Genomic DNA, 20,665 nt, shown 5'->3' on the forward strand with positions numbered 1-20,665 from the left:
AACGGCACTTAAATATATTCAAAGACACCCTAACCATCAACAATATATAATCCATTCAGACTCTCTTTCATGCCTTCAGGCTATTAAAAACGTATCATGTAAACATCCGCTTTTAATAGAAATTATTGAACAATATAATGATCTTGCTACTGGCCAATACGACATCGTCTTTTGTTGGTTACCCTGCCATGTTGGTATTAGTGGGAACACAATGGCGGATCTTGCTGCGAAGGAAGCACTCAACAAATCTATGAGACCACTTCTTACTCCCTACTCTGATTACAAAGTTGTTATCAGATCTTATATTCGTGATATAATGCAGAAGAAGTGGGACACTCAAGTAGGTATCAATAAATTACATGAAATAAAACCCTATATTGGTTACACCTACTTGGGTTGTCAGTCCAGATCTGTGGAAGCCATCATACGACGATGTCGTGTTGGCCACACCAGGTATACACATCAGCATCTATTGAAAGGTGAAAATCCTCCGTTTTGTATCCCTTGTGATGAACGAATCACAGTCAAGCATGTCTTGCTTGACTGTGTAGAATATTCCATCACAAGGGATAAATATTTTACATCACGAACTTTTTAAAGGATCTTTTTATTGATAATAGTTCTCATTTAATTATTGCCTTTTTAAAAGAGTTAGATTTGTTTTCTAAGCTGTAAAGAGATAAATATTTTACGAATGGAAGTTTGAATTAGTAACTGAGATCGTTAGTGGCAGTATCCTCAATGGGGGTTAAAGTACTGTAAAATTATTGTCCTCACGAGAGGGTATGTAAGTCCCATAACATTCGAAGTAAATGAAAGCTTTCCACTGTTTTACTTGTAGCAAACGTGTAATTTTAATGTGTGGCTAGATATGACGAAATTGCTAACAGCTGAAGGGACGGTGTAAATCCAGCTGGGGACCATGCAGGAAGCAAATGTACTGTACGTCCCCATGGTACCCAGTATGGTGATCTACCTTCAGTTGTTGGCAATCTATAGCCCGTTTTTATTTTGTATTGTGCTCAGTAATTAATGTGTTTTAGATATAATTGCTAGTTTTTAAATGAATGTCTGTGATATACTAATGGTTTTGCTGTTCTTCGTTAACAGTTTTTAGATTGTTTCAAACATTCTTCATATATATCATGTATTTTTCATTGTTCTCGTCACGATATGGCTGCGATATTGCCGATGTGACGATAACTATTAACTCACACTCACTCACTCACCTCTTAAATCAGTCTTGGAAAAAAAATTACCTTCATTCTCCAGCCACTGATGTCTGCCATCCTCGTGGCCGCTGTCAGTCTTTGTGCCCTGTCTCTGGCGCTGCAGGCGAGTAATGACGACTGTTCACATCCTCCCATGCACGAAGTTGTCCTTGAAAAGGCTCATGGTTACATCCACTCTGTTGTTGCGCACTCTATGTACGACTGCGCAGCGGAATGTAAACGATCCCTGCTGTGCTTGTCGTTCATCTTTGATCTTGAGAAACGAACATGTGAACAGCTGAGCGTACAAACAAAGGTCCGCTTTGAAGTCGGCAGTGGCGTCTTCTTCAGCAGCGCACATGACTGGAAAATGGTTTGTATTAAAGCTTAGTATAATCTACTTTCAGTGCTCGTATGAACGGATACAGTAGTATGTTTTCTTAAAATACCGAACGTTAAACATTGAAGTAACAGCAATACATATAAAGGATCAGTCTAAACATTGCACAATTTGATGGAATTACAGCATAGGCCTTTTCAGTTAACAGGGATAAATATGTCAATGTCAAAACAGTTCATGACCTCTTAACTAATATTAATTATCATTTAATCCTTGAGTTTTTAATGACTTGTGATTTATATGTTTGTAAAATAGATATATGATATTTTATGATCGGTAGATTAAATTACTAAAGTTATGAGAACACAAACATGTAGTTATTTATATTATATGCGCAAAAACAGTTTCTGCTACCTGAACTTCACCCATTACGCATATTCCTCTGGAGCTCACGTGATATTTCCGCTCATGACGTCATCTGTGATTACAGTCCGCCATATTGCCAAAGACCAACCGTGTTGTTCCTCTTTTAGTTAATAGTACGATGGTTGACTGGGGATGCTCGGGTATCATCGAGCAATGGAGGGAGCCACCTTTTCTTCCGTTTACCAAGTAAAATGACAGATTTAGGCAGGAGAAATGTTCCGATCAGATCGGAATATTTGATAATCTTTTATACTGTCGATTTTATAAGACTTCAAATTAATAATTAAATTTGGTGTCACAGTCTTCTTTTGCATATTGGTAGGATATGATTATGAACTGAGATTGTTACAGACCGTATCCTTGATGGAGTGTAACTATAACAACAGGAGCGGATGAGTGTGTTTAAACGGCGCTTTCAGTAATATTCCTGCAAAATCAGAGGAAGTGCCCAGAAATGGACTTCACACATTGTACCCATGCCGGGAATCGAACTACTTTAACCATTAAGCTACACCACCGCCCCATATCCTAGTGGAAATCGCATCAATGAGTCCTCTAGACATTTGTGGAGAAACTTGGAAAGGATCTCCCATATCTGTACAAGTACAATTGGCAGAGGAAACCAGTGCATGTTTGCTTGGTTGGTTTGTATTGGTCTTCAGCAACCCATCATTGTTGTAATTGTCGAATGTCGTAATTTTCGACTGGTGGACAGGCTCGCTACAGTGGATGACACCTGTCATGGTGTTGATCACTAGACTGTCTGGACCAGACTCGATGATGTGCAGACCACTTAAAGATGATACGTTAGAAAACAAACAAAATCATGTTACAGAGAAGATGTTATCTCAACATCGATATGTGAACTGGAACTTATATGAACCCACGATATAAACTGTTTGTATATTTAGTCACTGACAGGTGCCTGTGGTGACGCTTCCTGTGGCGCTAATTCGCGGTGCACTCTGGGTAGAAATGGCCTGCCGTTGTGTGACATCTATGATAGTAAGTACACACATACAATAAAAAAGAATGTACAGTTGTGTAATCTTTGTGTTGGGTAGTCATGAATCCAGTGAACGCGTTAGACCATCTCTGGTTTTAAAGCTGATGACATTATTCAACGATGACGCTCATGTTCCTGCCCACTCGCTATTTACAACGATGACGTGCAAGTAAGTCTTGAAGCACTCGGTATTTACGAAGATGACACTACGTAAGTCACCACGTAAGGCTATTTACCAATATGACACTCAAGATAATTCAAGCGAACCTTAGTTACCAAGATGACACTGAAGTTAGTGTACTGAAGTTAGTCAGGAAATGTAGAAGTCTTTGCTTTTTTATTAAAGATATTGGCATGAAGTGTACTCGTGATGACGACTGCCACACTCCTATGACGTTCTGCTTCCGTGGACTGTGTCTGTGTCACCCTGGGTACAGCCACAACATTACAAGTAATACCTGTGACAGAGGTGAGCCCCATTGTGGAAGAGGTATACGAATAGCTTATCGATCACTTCAATAATTGTAGCTTGTTCCAGGCAACATTGTAACAATGTCCAGGTTGGTGTTCCGTCTTCAAGACAATGGGGCAATGGGGTGACACAGTGGTTAGTCGTTCGCTCGACAGGCCCGGATTTTTCACTCTGGGTACAGCGTGTAAAGCCCACTTCTGGTATTTGCTGGAATATTGCTGAAAAAGTGTATATGACCTCACACACTCGCTCACTTAAGACAGTTGCTTCAGTGGTCGGATTTGAGTCTCTGAAATGAAATGTAATCATATAATTTTCCCTACCTTAATATCCACAGTAATATTTATCTATACACACACATACATACACCCATACATAGAATACAGTCACATCAATACACATTCGCAAAGTTACACTAATACAATTGACAAATATCTTTGAATATATGTACTATCTGATCTATGTATATCGAGTACGGACATTTGACAACTAATAAATAGTAACGTACAGTATGTTTATCTGACATAATATTTGTGATAAATAGATTTAAAATGGAAGGTTCAATACTTCTGAAGAGTAAGCATTATATATTTTGTAGTTTCATAGTATTTTGACATCTTCCTTTCTACATGTTTGAAATGTAGAACTATCTAACTATTTTCTGTGTATAATTATATCACTTGTTTCGCAACAAGACATACATGCACAGGATAAAGACCCATTTCTAAATGGTAATATGTCACATGACCTGAACCCTGCGACACGTGCATAGCAATATGACGTTTATGTGATTCTTCAATATCATACAGCCTTTTTATCATGTACATGGCAGAAGTATTAGATACATTGAAAGGCATTATTGAGCAAATGGTAGTGTTTTGGATTCTCCATAAGCAAAACATTTATGGAAGATTTGATACCATGATATCTGAAGACGGATAATGTGACTTCTTATATAGTGTAGTGCTTCATGAACATAGAATTCAGAAGCGGTACGATTGCTTTGGATCATAAATAAAGTGTGTGCCTTCATTGTACCAATTATTTCTGAAAAGTGCCCCGTTACATTTGTTAAAAATACGATTAAACCAGTACACCATTTTGACACTTGATTTTAGTTTAATGTCTTACATTCCTTTGTAAATATAATTCCAAAATTACACCTCCCTCAAAAAAGAAACGAAAAACTATCATTTACTTGGAAGAAGGATGAAGTACCTGCCTACCAAAAGAAAACAAAAGAAATAAGCAAACTACTTTTTTAAAAAAATTGATGGCTAATCTCTCTTCTTAACACACCATATAAAACAGTATCATTTGTTATTGCAAATAGAACCAAAGAGATATTACCGCTAATAATAAATGAAGATAAAAACGTTTTGTGCCAGGAAAATATATTGATGAGGTCACTAGGCTGATATATGGTCTACTGAAATATAGAGAGTCTTATCAACTACCAGGTTTACTAGTTTTAATCGATTTTGAAAAGTCTTTTGATTCAGTTGATGTAATTATATCATGATACTGATCCCCGAAGCAGTCTAAAGCTGTATTACTCACATTTCAGACTGCAAAAGGTTTGGAAACACTATGACTCTGTATAAGGGACTGGGGATAAAGTATCACAACCGGAAGAGGGTGCTTGTCTTTGGAGAATTTGAAGATGCGGTGAAAATGTGCACAACAGCATGTGTGGAAGAAACGACCTTCGTGTGTAAAACTGCAGACTTAAGACCTCCCAGGGGGTGTTATCTCAGCAGTGATGGTTACTTGGATGCTAGCCCTAGTGAAAGAGAACGAAACCTGTCACAATGGTGGATGGCCGTAAGGACATGCCTATGATGTTATTGAGACAACGATATTTGTGGCTCAGCAAATCCTGGGCGTTATTAATTTGCACTATATTATTGTTTTCCATTCCTTAGGTGAAACCGAAATTTATCTGGGCATCACATTTACAAAGAAATGTGTTGTAAATAGAAATTATGAATTAAAGCATCTGAGTAGACATGGTATATGGTAAGAGGTAATATAACACAGGAGCAGCGAGTACAGCAATAAAGGCAATGATGGCAATATCATGTAATATAATCGTGTATGTCATTTTCCTTGGCGTTGTTCTGTAGAATTTGGAGGACTAGTTGATGGTATGTTAGAACTGATTTACAGTCACTAGCATCCTTATTGTTTCATACTCTGTGTACTTTGGAGAGTATCAAAATTATTTAGGAAAAGTTGAATCCCAGTGTTCCCTGTTATTTTTTATACATTCTTTTTATATATTTTTTATTTTGTTTTTATTTTTGTAATTTTTTTTGTTTTTTTTGTTAATATCTGACTGTTTCGGTCGTTTTACCTGCTTTCCTCTCTACTCTCTACAGTCAGTCACATGGACTGATACCGACATGGACGAATAAGTGTGAGGCGTCTGAGCGAACGTTCAGCATATTCATCACGGGTTTTGTCTGGTGATTCCTTAGTGAACACCAGTAAGGTACCCTATTCTTTCAAACACGGAACGGTGTCTTCCCAGGAAACGACATTCAGTATTACAGTGACAATCCTTTGATGTTTTGCCGAGGTAGAATATGTTGTTTTACTGCATTAGTGATGTGTATTATACTAAAGACTGAACTACATAACGAAATTGGAGATCATTTACATGATATTAACTGACTTAGTAATATGAAGATGCTTTCAACTTATTCATTGATGTTGACTGATATCTATTCGCTAATTATTGACTATTAAACACTAACTACTGGTTGATATTTACTCACTAATTATTCCGGGTATATACTATGGTTATTCCTCATCGAATGCAGCACGTCAAAACTGGCACATTAGCAGTTAGAATATAAGTTTATTCCAACTTCACAAGGTGGAAGATATCTCTGTATAGACGGATACATGTTTAGAGTGAGCCGCAAACATTACCCTGCATTGTAGATGGAATGGATCTGCCTAGATAAGACCCACACTTCCACTGCTTCTGTAACTGACGACACCATCACCAGAAATCCTCCTTGCTCATAACCAAGGACCTGTCAATACAGGCATAAATGTAAGGGTGAAAGAAGTTTGTTTCACCGTCTACAGGTAATTCATCACATATACAGTGACAAACGTTTTCCGTTTGTTGTGCTAATGCTGTTGATTCAGATCTGCTTTGGATGTGAACACAAGTCCTAGCTGTTTGTAATGAGACACCATCATTTCTATAATTCCCATTCTGAATGCCCGGGTATTCCCCATTCCAAAAAATCGACACTGTTGGGGTGTATCGATGGTGAGAGACCGTCCTCTTACACATGTCTATTAGATGACGAGTTGTTTGTTGGAGTTTCTTACTTGTATGCGGTGAAATAATTCCGTCGTATCCATTTGAAAGAGAATAGATATGGGGCATCGTCTCCTTTCCAGTACAAAATATTCTGTTACCAGTTCGTCGATTAATGATGAGAAATGTATAGCACTAGGCATACCTCCCCGTCTGCTGCCTGAGGAAAATCATTTGTAACACGAATTAGATAAGATCACATATTATACGAGCTTCCAGACGACTAGAGTTATGTGTCTGCCTACTTCTCATATATTATTGTCAGAACGATGTCAAGAGTGTTGAAGTAATGAAGGCGGTACCATAAAACGATTCATTGACACAGTCAAAGGCTTTGGAGAAATAAGTGAAAAAGACCTCCTTCCATATCTTTCCGTATTAACAACAGTTCCTCATAAGTTCTTAATATTTCAAAATTTATTATAATTGTCATTCGATATCTCAATGAAGACCTTTCATGTTACCAACAATATATTTTACTGCAGCTACGAATGGTTCGCGGTGTTCCTTTTGCGTGAAGTGTGACCACCATTTGCGTTGAAAAGGATCAGATGATTGTAAAGCAATGGGAGACATTATCATACCTGATAATAGGCATGATATAATCAAAAAGAGGAAAACGTTAGCAAGAAGCTAAATCTGAGGTACCTCTCGATTCCCATCATGTAACTAATAAAAAGCCAAGTATCCATGAAAAGTCAGTAGATACCAAGGCACAATACGATTCAAAAGGTGGTGACACATGTTATCGGATGGGATTCAATCCAGCCAAAGTACTAAATGTGTACTTTATTGTGAAAGTGTAATGTAATCTATAACATGTTACTTTTTAGATTTAAGAAGTACATGTGACAGCCCAAGTTCAGTTGTGACGTGATGACATACTTAATCAATTAGTAAAGTATAATACATACTGTAGATGATCAGATGATAACTGATTGCTGTAAGATCAGTTGCAGATGACAACCATCATTTTGCTGGAATGTCAGTCCCTGATGATAATCGTTACATTACCAGACTGCCACTCGCTGATAACTGCGGTCACATTGCTTAAATGCAAGTCGCAGATAATAGCAAGTCGCTGATACCTCAAATTAATGGAATGTCATTCTCTAATGACAACAATCACATTGCTGAAATGCCAGTCGATGATGTCAACCGTAACACTGGTGGAATGTCAGTCCCTGATGACAACCGTCACATTGGAGGAATATCAGTTTCTGATGATAACCTTCAAATTGGTGGAATGTCAGTTTCTAATGGTAACCATGAAATTGGTGGAATTTCAGTCTCTGATGATAACCTTCCAATTGGTTATAATAATGTCAGTCTGTGATGATAACCTTCACTTATGTGGAACGTCAGTCCCTAATGATAACCATTAAATTGGTGGAATGTCAGTCCCTAATGATAACCTTCTCTTTAGTGGAATGTCAGTTCTTGATGATAACCTTCACTTTGGTGGAATGTCTGTCCCGGGTGATAACCCTCGCTTAGGTGGAATGTCAGTCCCTAATGATAACCTTCCCTTTGCTGCAATGTCAGTCCCTAATGATAACCGTTACATTGCCAGTGTGCCAGTCGCTGATAACTGCGGTCACATTGCTTAAATGCAAGTCGCAGATAATGGCAATGACGTTGTCTAAATGCAAGTCGCTGATGATACCTCATATTAATGGAATGTCATTCTCTAATGACAACAATCACATTGCTGAAATGCCAGTCGATGATGTCAACCGTAACACTGGTGGAATGTCAGTCCCTGATGATAACCTTCACTTTGGTGGAACGTCAGTCTCTGATGATAACCTTCACTTAGGTGGAACGTCAGTCTCTGATGATAACCTTCACTTAGGTGGAACGTCAGTCTCTGATGATAACCTTCACTTTGGTGGAATGTCAGTCCGTGATGATAAATGCCACATAACCTGGAATAGTTTAGGGGTAGCTTCGGGAATATACGATGTCCTTCACGGACGATATATCACGTTCCATATCCTGAAAATGAAAGAAAATATCCATTATGTATGAATCTATAGGTGTTGGATTATGGGGACGCCATTTGAAACGTCTTTCAAAGCACCATTAGACACTTTGGAATGTTTCGGTATGGCCTACTATGTTGAGTGGGATTCTTAAGCTTCCATAAGTTTCTTACGACTAACCTGCGTTGTTTCACATTAACAAAATGTGGCAAAGTATCCCTTGAGAACTGAAGTTTATTATTATTGTCACTAAACTCAAGGTTAGTGGTCATCGAAAGTTTCGTTGGCCTCTCTTGTTTCAATGTAATTCGTCCCAATATATCTACATACTTGTGAAGATACGAGTTAGCATTGGCCTTCAGCAACCACCACCATAGAGCTGGAGTATTGCTGCGTGCAGTGTTCACCATCAAACCAGCCAGCCAGCCAACTCATGTATCTACATACACATTTAAAGGCAAATGCATAGGACGACATTGATTGACAGTGATTTTAATTTGTTTGTTTTTTATCCCATTTAGCAATATTGCAGCATCATCATGGCATGGGACGGCCAAAAGGTCTTCAAACATTCTACTCATGCATACAATCGATTCTGGGTAGTTGACGCGACGAGACGAGATTTCACCATTAGGGTACTAGATACTGATTGAACAAAATATGCATGGCGTCATTTTCCCAGTGGACTGACCATTAACTGTGATATGCAGAAACTGACCCAACATTAATATTTCATCCTCATTTTATATCTTGTTTCATAACATGGTGATACGTTCAGTTGTGGGAGATGTGTAACACATGTTTATACTGTATTGTCCTAAAGTGATATCCAATCTTAGAGACGCTAGTTACGTGACTGTTAACCTTAACGCTCTCACTCCTTCTACTTCTTGTTTTAGCAAAAGATATAACATCACTCTTCTCTTCACAATTGCTGAAAGAACAAAACCGCTCACAGGGACATATATCTCGGCAAAAGTACCGCCTTCAAGCAGCAGATTTGTTCACCATATAGAATATATTTTGCAGAGTGTTATTAGTTATTCACATATCGTCAGTGACACAGTCATCAGTCTGACTATCTATCTGTGCACCTGTCTGCTAGTACTAACCTGTGAAGATCCGGTTAAGGCCTATTCTTCAGCACCACTTGCCGTAAGAGGCGACTAAAGTAATCAAGTTGCCAGGTTCCTTCACTTAGTTCTTGCATGTCATTTGTGTAAATCGATTCTTATACGTTGATCGCTGTATTGTATAGCCCAGTTTCGATTATTTACAAACGTCCGTGGCATAGCTCAAGTACTGCTGATAGCGGCGTTAAACAATCGCCAATCGTTATCGTTAATCGTTAAACTCCAATCTTCATACACCTCTTTCTGAAGTATTTCTTTTAAACAGTAAAGTGATCACAACCCAGGACCTAAATACAAGCAAGTGAGCTTAAGCCTACGCTGCTTTGGGCACTATTCCTGCAATGGTCTTCACAAATTGTACCCATGTTGGTAATCAATCTCTGTTCTTCAATGTGACGAGCGAACACTTTGAAAACAAGACCACTCCAGTGTTACAAGAAAATACGCAAAAGAATCCCTACACCGACAGGGTTCCTGCTTCTAAAATATACACTTTAATTCTCTAAATATCAATCAAAACTGAGTATTGAGTTCAAACGTGACAATTATGGTTAACATATTTTCGGGAATCACATTTAGAGTTCACACATACAGAATCACCAAAAATGGTATTATTAGGATACCTCAAAGGCAGTATCGTGTGGGCCTTGTTTGCATTACGCCCCAAAGGTGTTCTACTGGACTCAAATCCGAACTGAATGCAGGCTAATGTATGGGTTGTATCCCATGTCTTATGAAGTCCAGTGTTGCTCTAGCAGTGTGAGCACAAGCGTTGTCTTGCAGGAAGATGTGACCGCGTCGTGTTCTCCTTCTGTCATCGGCTGCTGAAACACAACATCTGTTATTTTCAGGAAAAAAACACAGCTCGCCAGTGTTGATAACCTCACTTGCAATGTTGCGTTGCCCACTGCAGTCTGTTTGAGCGGTGACGACCGATGACGAAAAAACATGCTATTGGGCGATCTCGGAACAGGGGGTAGTTTTATACCTTGAATCTTGTATACAATTCTACTTTCAGTCTACAGGCACTGATGCCTATCATCCTTGTTGCCACTGTGTGTCTTTGTGCCCTGTCCATGACATTGCAGGCGAGTATTGACGACTGTTTATATCCTCCCATGAATGAAGTTGTCCCTGTGAAGACTCCTGGTTACATCGGATCTGTTTGTGCGCCCTCCATGTACGACTGCGCGGCTGAATGCAAACTAGTCCCTCTGTGTCTGTCCTTTACGTTTGATCCTGAGCAACAAACATGTCAACAATTGCCCGAGACCAAGGAAACGAGAAATAGCAGCTTTACAGTCAGAAGTGACGTCTTCATTAGCAGCATCCATGACTGGAAAATGGTTTGTATGAAAGCTTTATCTTCTTTCAGCTACGTTTCAACGTATACCATAGTTTGGTTTCTGTAACTAACCAACGGTAATCCAGAAATACAGAGAATCTATGGTGGTACTGCTTGTGGAATTTTTACATATGGAGAGATGTCTAAAAGTTGTAGAAAGACCTTTGCGAAGTACGTTTCAGGGGAGGAAGCGATGGAAACAAAATCGCTTGTGACCAGCTGGACATTTCACGGTTCCCATGGATTACACTTGGACCTTAACAACCAACTGTAAAAGCACTCTCTCCCAATCTAATCCCTGAAGATCCAGATTAGAACTGATCTTCAGTAACCCATGTTTGTGGTAAGAAGCGACAAATGGGATCGGGTGGTCAGGTTCGCTGACGTTGTTGACACGTATCATTATATCGTAACTGCTGATGACACTGATTACTGGTCCAGACTCCATTATTTACGGACCGCCACCATATATCTGGAATGCAGCGTTAAACAACAAACAAACTTGTTATAGGGAAGATGTGATGTCAACGTATACATGTGAGCAATTGTCGTCATAAAACATGCGTGTTTAGTCACTGATAGGTGCCTGTGGTGACAGTCCCTCTGGCACATATTCGCGGTGCACTCTGGGAAGGAATGACCAACCGTTGTGTGAAATATATGATGGTAAGTACACATTTATAATATACAGAACATACAGTTGTGTTTGATATTTATGAAACCAATGAATACGTTTTCACAGCCTCTGGTTTTAAAATTCACAAGAATGTCAAATACCTTCTCGTTACGAAATGGCTGAGATATTGCCGATGTGACGTTTAATGTTAACTCATGAAATTCATAAATTTGCTCAACTATGACACACATATAAATCTCTGCTCACTCGTTATTTACAACAATGCTCTTTACGAAGATGACCCCCACATGCACGCAAACGTTAGCTACGATGATGACTTAGACGCTTGTGTACGGTCATGGTAATTTAAATCTCCATGCACATTCTATTGACAGGGATAAAGGTGCTCAAAATAACGTGTTTGGAACTCAAATCTGCCACACTTCTGTTTGACTTGGGCGGATCATAGCCAACTGGTTAATGCTACATCTGGTTACGCTGAAGACTTTGTTCAGTTCCAGACCTTGGTGCAATATGAGAAGCCAATGTGTGGTGTCCCTTGCCGTGATATTTCAAGAATATTGCTAAAAGGGTGTAAAACTAGATTTACTTACTTACTCACTGACTCTGTTTCTGTGGTATGTTAGTTCCTGTGGGAAAGTTTGTGTGATTTAATAAAAGATATTGGCAAGAACTGTTCTCGTGAGGACGACTGCCACACTCCCATGACGTCCTGCTTCCGTGGACAGTGACTGTGTCACCCTGGGTACAGCCACAACATTACAAGTAACACCTGTGACAGAGATGAGCTCCTTTGTGGAAGAGATATACCAATAGCTTAAAGGTCAGATGCCCCGTAAAACACAACTTTGCAGATTCCGATACCTCTCGGTATGCACTTACCGAAACAAATCATCAAAAATGCCAATTCAACCTATAACGTTGAAAAAAAACGCGATGGAAAAAAAGCTCTCGAAATCGGAGTTGATACTGTTGACTAAATGTCCCCCAGCGCTGGGGGAAAATGTGGTTTCAACAGTTGTGCATAACGCATGCGCAGTGAATAGGTTCGCAGAGCTTGATACAGTATGCATGCTCGGAGTATGAGGTCGTGAACAATACTCTAAGCTTGGTTGTATACACTAACAAGTAACAAGGCAGCATTGTAATATTGGCCAGGTTTGTAATCGGTCTTCAAGACATTGGAGGCTTTAGAATAACCTCACTCGTTAGTTTCCCCAGCCAGGATTCGATGACCATCAGTTTGAACCCTAGTATCGACTTATATCGTGCCTATAGTTGCGATGGTCAGTCACCAAAGCATCTTCACGACAGTCCCACTACAAACAACTTACATGTCATTACTATTGCTTGAAGCAGCTTAAGGCCATCTGACTCACATTTCAGAATGCAAGAGATATGGAAACACCACGACTCTGTATAAGGGGCTGGGGATAAAGGATCATAACCGGAAGAAGTGTGGCCGTGAAAGGAGAGTTTGAAGATGCTGTAAGAATGTGCACGAAGGAATGTGTGGAAGAAACGTCCTTTGAATGTAAAACTGCAGATATACTACCTCGTAAGTGGTGTCGTTTTAGCAGTGGGGGTTTCTTGGACGTGAGCCCTAGCGACAGGGAATGGCACGCGTCAAAATGGTGGCTGGCAGTGAGGATATGTCTGTGATGCTACAGAGACCACGAACTTTGTACTACACCGATCCTCATGTAATAAACACCGTTTATATTGCGATATGCTCATTCCCAAAGTGAGACTAACAACCTAACTGGGAATCAGTCCTCACTCGAAATAATAATGAAATCAATAAACAAGGGAGAAATGTGTTTTATTAACAATTGTATTTTAAGATTACTAAAGTAAAATAAGCGATAAAAAGGCACAGAATTGTGTGGCAGTACAAGGTAAGAGGTAGTCCAATACACGAGAAGCGACTGTAACAATGTAAACAATGAGGGTAACATTCAAGTCTTAGTAACTGTACTCGAACCTGCAGATTGGGCTGTGCAGGGTATGTCATTGTCCCACACGATATCACACAGGATATTAGTGTTCTGGTGACTTGGCAGGTAACGTGAGATAAGGGGCAACAGTTACAAAAAACAATCATGCCAGATAATTCGAAACTAAGATTGACATATATGGTTCTAGAATGTCCTAACAGATCCAAGTCTATCTAGTATGCCAAAACCACTCACTGCCTGTACAGGCACAGTAGAAACTACCAGACCAAAGAGAGTTATCAGCGAATTCACCGAAAAATACAAAAATGTAAGAACGGAAGATTTATGATAATCATTATACAAACATAAATCATTTCCCAACAATTTTATGTAATGCCGAGTCAAGGGCTTGAAATTCATGAGTGTAACATAATGAGACACGCCATCAATAGTGAGTAGTGTGACCCTGCTGGGCCTCCATGCTTGCCAACTCACGTCTGTCTCCTCACGACGTCGGCAGGAACTCGATTCCAAGAAATCCAAGTCTGAGAAATTCTGATCAAGTTTCTGTTTGCTCGCTGGAGGTGGTACACGTTGTCTCTGCTGAGATGATCCCTGAGATCTTATGTGGGGTTCGTGTCAGGAGAACGTACACATAGGTCCCCACTGCCTGTTTACAAAATCGATAAACTAAGTCCTGGTTTACTCTCCACAACACATCTTTCACAGGTGTTAGGGTTAAGAATATGTACCAGACCAGACAGGCTACTCTTGAAATTGGCCATCTGAGATGAAAAAAAAACCCCACCGTTCCATACAATCGATCAAGCGGGACTTTTAATCCCATTGCATCACATTGCATTAATGTCAGTCTCTGATGATACCTCTTACACCGTTGGAATGCCAGTCGCAGACGATACCAATCACATTACTGTAAAGTTGGACGCTTATGAAAACAATCACGTTCCTGGAATGCCAGTTGTTGATGATGTCAGTCACATTGCTGGAATGCCAGTTGTTGATGATATCAGTCACATTGCTGGAATGCCACTTGATGATGATATCAGTCACATTGCTGGAATGCCACTTGATGATGATATCAGTCACATTGCTAGAATGCCAGTTGATGATGATATCAGTCACATTGCTGGAATGCCAGTTGATGATGATGTCAGTCACATGGTTGGAATGCCAGTTGATGATGGTGTCAGTCACATGGTTGGAATGCCACTTGATAATGATATCAGTCACATTCCTAGAATGCCAGTTGATGATGATATCAGTCACATTGCTGGAATGCCAGTTGATGATGATATCAGTCACATCGTTGGAATGCCACTTGATGATGATATCAGTCACATTGCTGGAATGCCACTTGATGATGGTAGTCATCACGTTGTTGGAATGCCAGTTGATGATGATATCAGTCACATCGTTGGAATGCCACTTGATGATGATATCAGTCACATTGCTGGAATGCCACTTGATGATGGTAGTCATCACGTTGTTGGAATGCCAGTTGATGATGATATCAGTCACATGGTTGGAGTGCCAGTTGATGATGATATAAGTCACATTGCTGGAATACCAGTTGATGATGATATCAGTCACATTGCTGGAATGCCAGTTGTTGATGATGACAGTCACATGGTTGGAATGCCAGTTCATGATGAAATCAGTCACATTGCTGGAATGCCACTTGATGATGGTAGTCATCACGTTGTTGGAATGCCAGTTGATGATGATATCAGTCACATGGTTGGAATTCCAGTTGATGATAATATCAGTCACATTGCTGGAATGCCACTTGATGATGGTAGTCATCACGTTGTTGAAATGCCAGTTGATGATGATGTCAGTCACATTGCTAGAATGCGAGTTGATGATGATATCAGTCACATTGCTGGAATGCCAGTTGATGATGATATCAGTCACATGGTTGGAATGCCACTTGATGATGATATCAGTCACATTGTTGGAATGCCAGTTGATGATGATATCAGTCACATTGCTGGAATGCCACTTGATGATGATGTCAGTCACATTGTTGGAATGCCAGGTGATGATGACATCAGTCACATGGTTGGAATGCCACTTGATGATGATATCAGTCACATTTCTGGAATTCCAGTTGATGATGATATCAGTCACATGGTTGGAATGCCTATTGATGATGATATCAGTCACATTGCTGGAATGCCAGTTGATAATGATGTCACTCACATTGTTGGAATCTCACTTGATGATGACATCAGTCACATGGTTGGAATGCCACTTGATGATGATATCAGTCACATGGTTGGAATGCCAGTTGTTGATGATATCAGTCACATTGCTGGAATGTCAGTTGATGATGGTATCAGTCACATGGTTGGAATGCCACTTGATGATGATATCAGTCACATGGTTGGAATGCCAGTTGAAGATGATATCAGTCACATTGCTGAAATTTCAGTTGATGATGATGTCAGTCACATGGTTGGAATGGCACTTGATGATGATATCAGTCACATTGCTGGAATGCCAGTTGATGATGATATCAGTCACATTGCTGGAATGCCAGTTGATGATGATGTCAGTGAAATGGTTGGAATGCCACTTGATGATGATATCAGTCACATGGTTGGAATGCCAGTTGTTGATGATATCAGTCACATTGCTGGAATGCCAGTTGATGATGATGTCAGTCACATGGTTGGAATGCCACTTGATGATGATATCAGTCACATTGCTGGAATGCCAGTTGATGATGATATCAGTCACATGGTTGGAATGCCAGTTGATGATGATGTCAGTCACATGGTTGGAATGCCACTTGATGATGATATCAGTCACATTGCTGGAATGCCAGTTGATGATGATATCAGTCACATTGCTGGAATTCCACTTGATGATGGTAGTCATCACGTTGTTGGAGTGCCAGTTGATGATGATATCAGTCACATTGCTGGAATGCCACTTGATGATGGTAGTCATCACGTTGTTGGAATGCCAGTTGATGATGGTAGTCATCACGTTGTTGGAATGCCACTTGATGATGATATCAGTCACATGGTTGGAGTGCCAGTTGATGATGATATAAGTCACATTGCTGGAATGCCAGTTGATGATGATATCAGTCACATTGCTGGAATGCCAGTTGTTGATGATGACAGTCACATTGCTGGAATGCCAGTTGATGATGATGTCAGTCACATTGCTGGAATGCCACTTGATGATGGTAGTCATCACGTTGTTGGAATGCCACTTGATGATGATATCAGTCACATTGCTGGAATGCCACTTGATGATGATATCAGTCACATTGCTAGAATGCCAGTTGATGATGATATCAGTCACATTGCTGGAATGCCAGTTGATGATGATGTCAGTCACATGGTTGGAATGCCAGTTGATGATGGTGTCAGTCACATGGTTGGAATGCCACTTGATAATGATATCAGTCACATTCCTAGAATGCCAGTTGATGATGATATCAGTCACATTGCTGGAATGCCAGTTGATGATGATATCAGTCACATCGTTGGAATGCCACTTGATGATGATATCAGTCACATTGCTGGAATGCCACTTGATGATGGTAGTCATCACGTTGTTGGAATGCCAGTTGATGATGATATCAGTCACATGGTTGGAGTGCCAGTTGATGATGATATAAGTCACATTGCTGGAATGCCAGTTGATGATGATATCAGTCACATTGCTGGAATGCCAGTTGTTGATGATGACAGTCACATTGCTGGAATGCCAGTTGATGATGATGTCAGTCACATTGCTGGAATGCCACTTGATGATGGTAGTCATCACGTTGTTGAAATGCCACTTGATGATGATATCAGTCACATGGTTGGAATGCCACTTGATGATGATATCAGTCACATTGCTGGAATGCCACTTGATGATGGTAGTCATCACGTTGTTGGAATGCCAGTTGATGATAATGTCAGTCACATGGTTGGAATGCCAGTTGATGATGATATCAGTCACATTGCTGGAATGCCACTTGATGATGGTAGTCATCACGTTGTTGGAATGCCAGTTGATGATAATGTCAGTCACATGGTTGGAATGCCAGTTGATGATGATATCAGTCACATTGCTGGAATGCCACTTGATGATGGTAGTCATCACGTTGTTGGAATGCCAGTTGATGATGATATCAGTCACATTGCTGGAATGCCAGTTGATGATGATATCAGTCACATTGCTGGAATGCCAGTTGATGATGATGTCAGTCACATGGCTGGAATGCCAGTTGATGATGATGTCAGTCACATGGTTGGAATGCCAGTTGATGATGATATCAGTCACATTGCTGGAATGCCAGTTGATGATGACATCAGTCACATTGCTGGAATGCCAGTTGTTGATGATGACAGTCACATGGTTGGAATGCCAGTTGATGATGATATCAGTCACATTGCTGGAATGCCAGTTGATGATGATATCAGTCACATGGTTGGAATGCCACTTGATGATGACATCAGTCACATTTCTGGAATTCCAGTTGATGATGATATCAGTCACATGGTTGGAATGCCTATTGATGATGACATCAGTCACGTTGCTGGAATGCCAGTTGATGATGATATCAGTCACATGGTTGGAATGCCAGTTGTTGATGATATCAGTCACATTGCTGGAATGCCAGTTGATGATGATGTCAGTCACATGGTTGGAATGCCAGTTGATGATGAGGTCACTCACGTTGTTGGAATGCCAGTTGATGATGATATCAGTCACATTGCTGAATTTTCAGTTGATGATGATGTCAGTCACATGGTTGGAATGCCACTTGATGATGATATCAGTCACATTGCTGGAATGCCAGGTCATGATGATATCAGTCACATTGCTGGAATGCCACTTGATGATGATGTCAGTCAAATGGTTGGAATGCCACTTGATGATGATGTCAGTTACGTTGTTGGAATGCCAGTTGAAGATGATATCAGTCACATTGCTGAAATTTCAGTTGATGATGATGTCAGTCACATGGTTGGAATGCCAGTTGATGATGATCTCAGTCACATGGTTGGAATGCCAGTTGATGATGATATCAGTCACATTGCTGGAATGCCAGTTGATGATGATATCAGTCACATTGCTGGAATGCCAGTTGTTGATGATGACAGTCACATGGTTCGAATGCCAGTTGATGATGATATCTGTCACATTGCTGGAATGCCACTTGATGATGGTAGTCATCACGTTGTTGGAATGCCAGTTGATGATGATGTCAGTCACATGGTTGGAATGCCAGTTGATGATGATATCAGTCACATTGCTGGAATGCCACTTGATGATGGTAGTCATCACGTTGTTGGAATGCCAGTTGATGATGATGTCAGTCACATGGTTGGAATGCCAGTTGATGATGATATCAGTCACATTGCTGGAATGCCAGTTGATGATGGTAGTCATCACGTTGTTGGAATGCCACTTGATGATGATATCAGTCACATTGCTGGAATGCCAGTTGATGATGGTAGTCATCACGTTGTTGGAATGCCACTTGATGATGATATCAGTCACATTGCTGGAATGCCATTTAATGATGATGTCAGTCACATGGTTGGAATGCCAGTTGATGATGATGTCAGTCACATGGTTGGAATGCCACTTGATGATGACATCAGTCACATTGCTGGAATGCCAGTTGATGATGATATCAGTCACATTGCTGGAATGCCAGTTGATGATGATATCAGTCACATCGTTGGAATACCACTTGATGATGATATCAGTCACATTGCTGGAATGCCACTTGATGATGGTAGTCATCACGTTGTTGGAATGCCAGTTGATGATGATATCAGTCACATGGTTGGAGTGCCAGTTGATGATGATATAAGTCACATTGCTGGAATACCAGTTGATGATGATATCAGTCACATTGCTGGAATGCCAGTTGTTGATGATGACAGTCACATGGTTGGAATGCCAGTTCATGATGATATCAGTCACATTGCTGGAATGGCACTTGATGATGGTAGTCATCACGTTGCTGGAATGCCAGTTGATGATGATGTCAGTCACATGGTTGGAATTCCAGTTGATGATGATATCAGTCACATTGCTGGAATGCCACTTGATGATGGTAGTCATCACGTTGTTGGAATGCCAGTTGATGATAATGTCAGTCACATGGTTGGAATGCCAGCTGATGATGATATCAGTCACATTGCTCGAATGCCACTTGATGATGGTAGTCATCACGTTGTTGAAATGCCAGTTGATGATGATGTCAGTCACATGGCTGGAATGCCAGTTGATGATGATGTCAGTCACATGGTTGGAATGCCAGATGATGATGATGTCAGTCACATTGCTGGAATGCCAGTTGATGATGACATCAGTCACATTGCTGGAATGCCAGTTGTTGATGATGACAGTCACATGGTTGGAATGCCAGTTGATGATGATATCAGTCACATTGCTGGAATGCCAGTTGATGATGATATCAGTCACATGGTTGGAATGCCACTTGATGATGATATCAGTCACATTTCTGGAATTCCAGTTGATGATGATATCAGTCACATGGTTGGAATGCCTATTGATGATGATATCAGTCACGTTGCTGGAATGCCAGTTGATGATGATGTCAGTCACACTGTTGGAATGGCACTTGATGATGATATCAGTCACATGGTTGGAATGCCAGTTGATGATGATATCAGTCACATGGTTGGAATGCCAGTTGTTGATGATATCAGTCACATTGCTGGAATGCCAGTTGATGATGATGTCAGTCACATGGTTGGAATGCCAGTTGATGATGATGTCAGTCACGTTGTTGGAATGCCAGTTGATGATGATATCAGTCACAT

The 20,665-nt window shown here is 40.3% G+C and overlaps 2 protein-coding genes and 1 pseudogene across 2 annotated transcripts; 2 read left to right on the plus strand and 1 right to left on the minus strand.

Moving 5' to 3' along the window:
* Positions 1–211: 211 nt before the first annotated feature.
* Positions 212–5,297, plus strand: LOC137255483 (uncharacterized). Its single transcript, XM_067792920.1, has 5 exons — positions 212–340; positions 1,273–1,584; positions 2,889–2,982; positions 3,330–3,452; positions 5,023–5,297. Exons 1-5 carry the CDS (start codon positions 212–214, stop codon positions 5,295–5,297), a joined length of 933 nt encoding a protein of 310 aa, XP_067649021.1.
* A 3,124-nt stretch (positions 5,298–8,421) lies between these two features.
* On the plus strand, positions 8,422–12,716 carry LOC137255485 (uncharacterized; annotated as a pseudogene).
* A 429-nt stretch (positions 12,717–13,145) lies between these two features.
* On the minus strand, positions 13,146–20,048 carry LOC137255486 (fap1 adhesin-like). The gene is made up of 7 exons (XM_067792921.1): positions 19,561–20,048; positions 18,913–19,371; positions 17,545–18,039; positions 16,648–16,923; positions 16,072–16,167; positions 14,976–15,735; positions 13,146–13,214 (listed from the first exon to the last, which is right to left on the minus strand). Exons 1-7 carry the CDS (start codon positions 20,046–20,048, stop codon positions 13,146–13,148), a joined length of 2,643 nt encoding a protein of 880 aa, XP_067649022.1.
* Between the last annotated feature and the right edge of the window lie 617 nt (positions 20,049–20,665).

The sequence above is a fragment of the Haliotis asinina genome, chromosome 11 (genome assembly GCF_037392515.1).
Source record: "Haliotis asinina isolate JCU_RB_2024 chromosome 11, JCU_Hal_asi_v2, whole genome shotgun sequence".
Lineage (NCBI taxonomy): Eukaryota > Metazoa > Mollusca > Gastropoda > Lepetellida > Haliotidae > Haliotis > Haliotis asinina.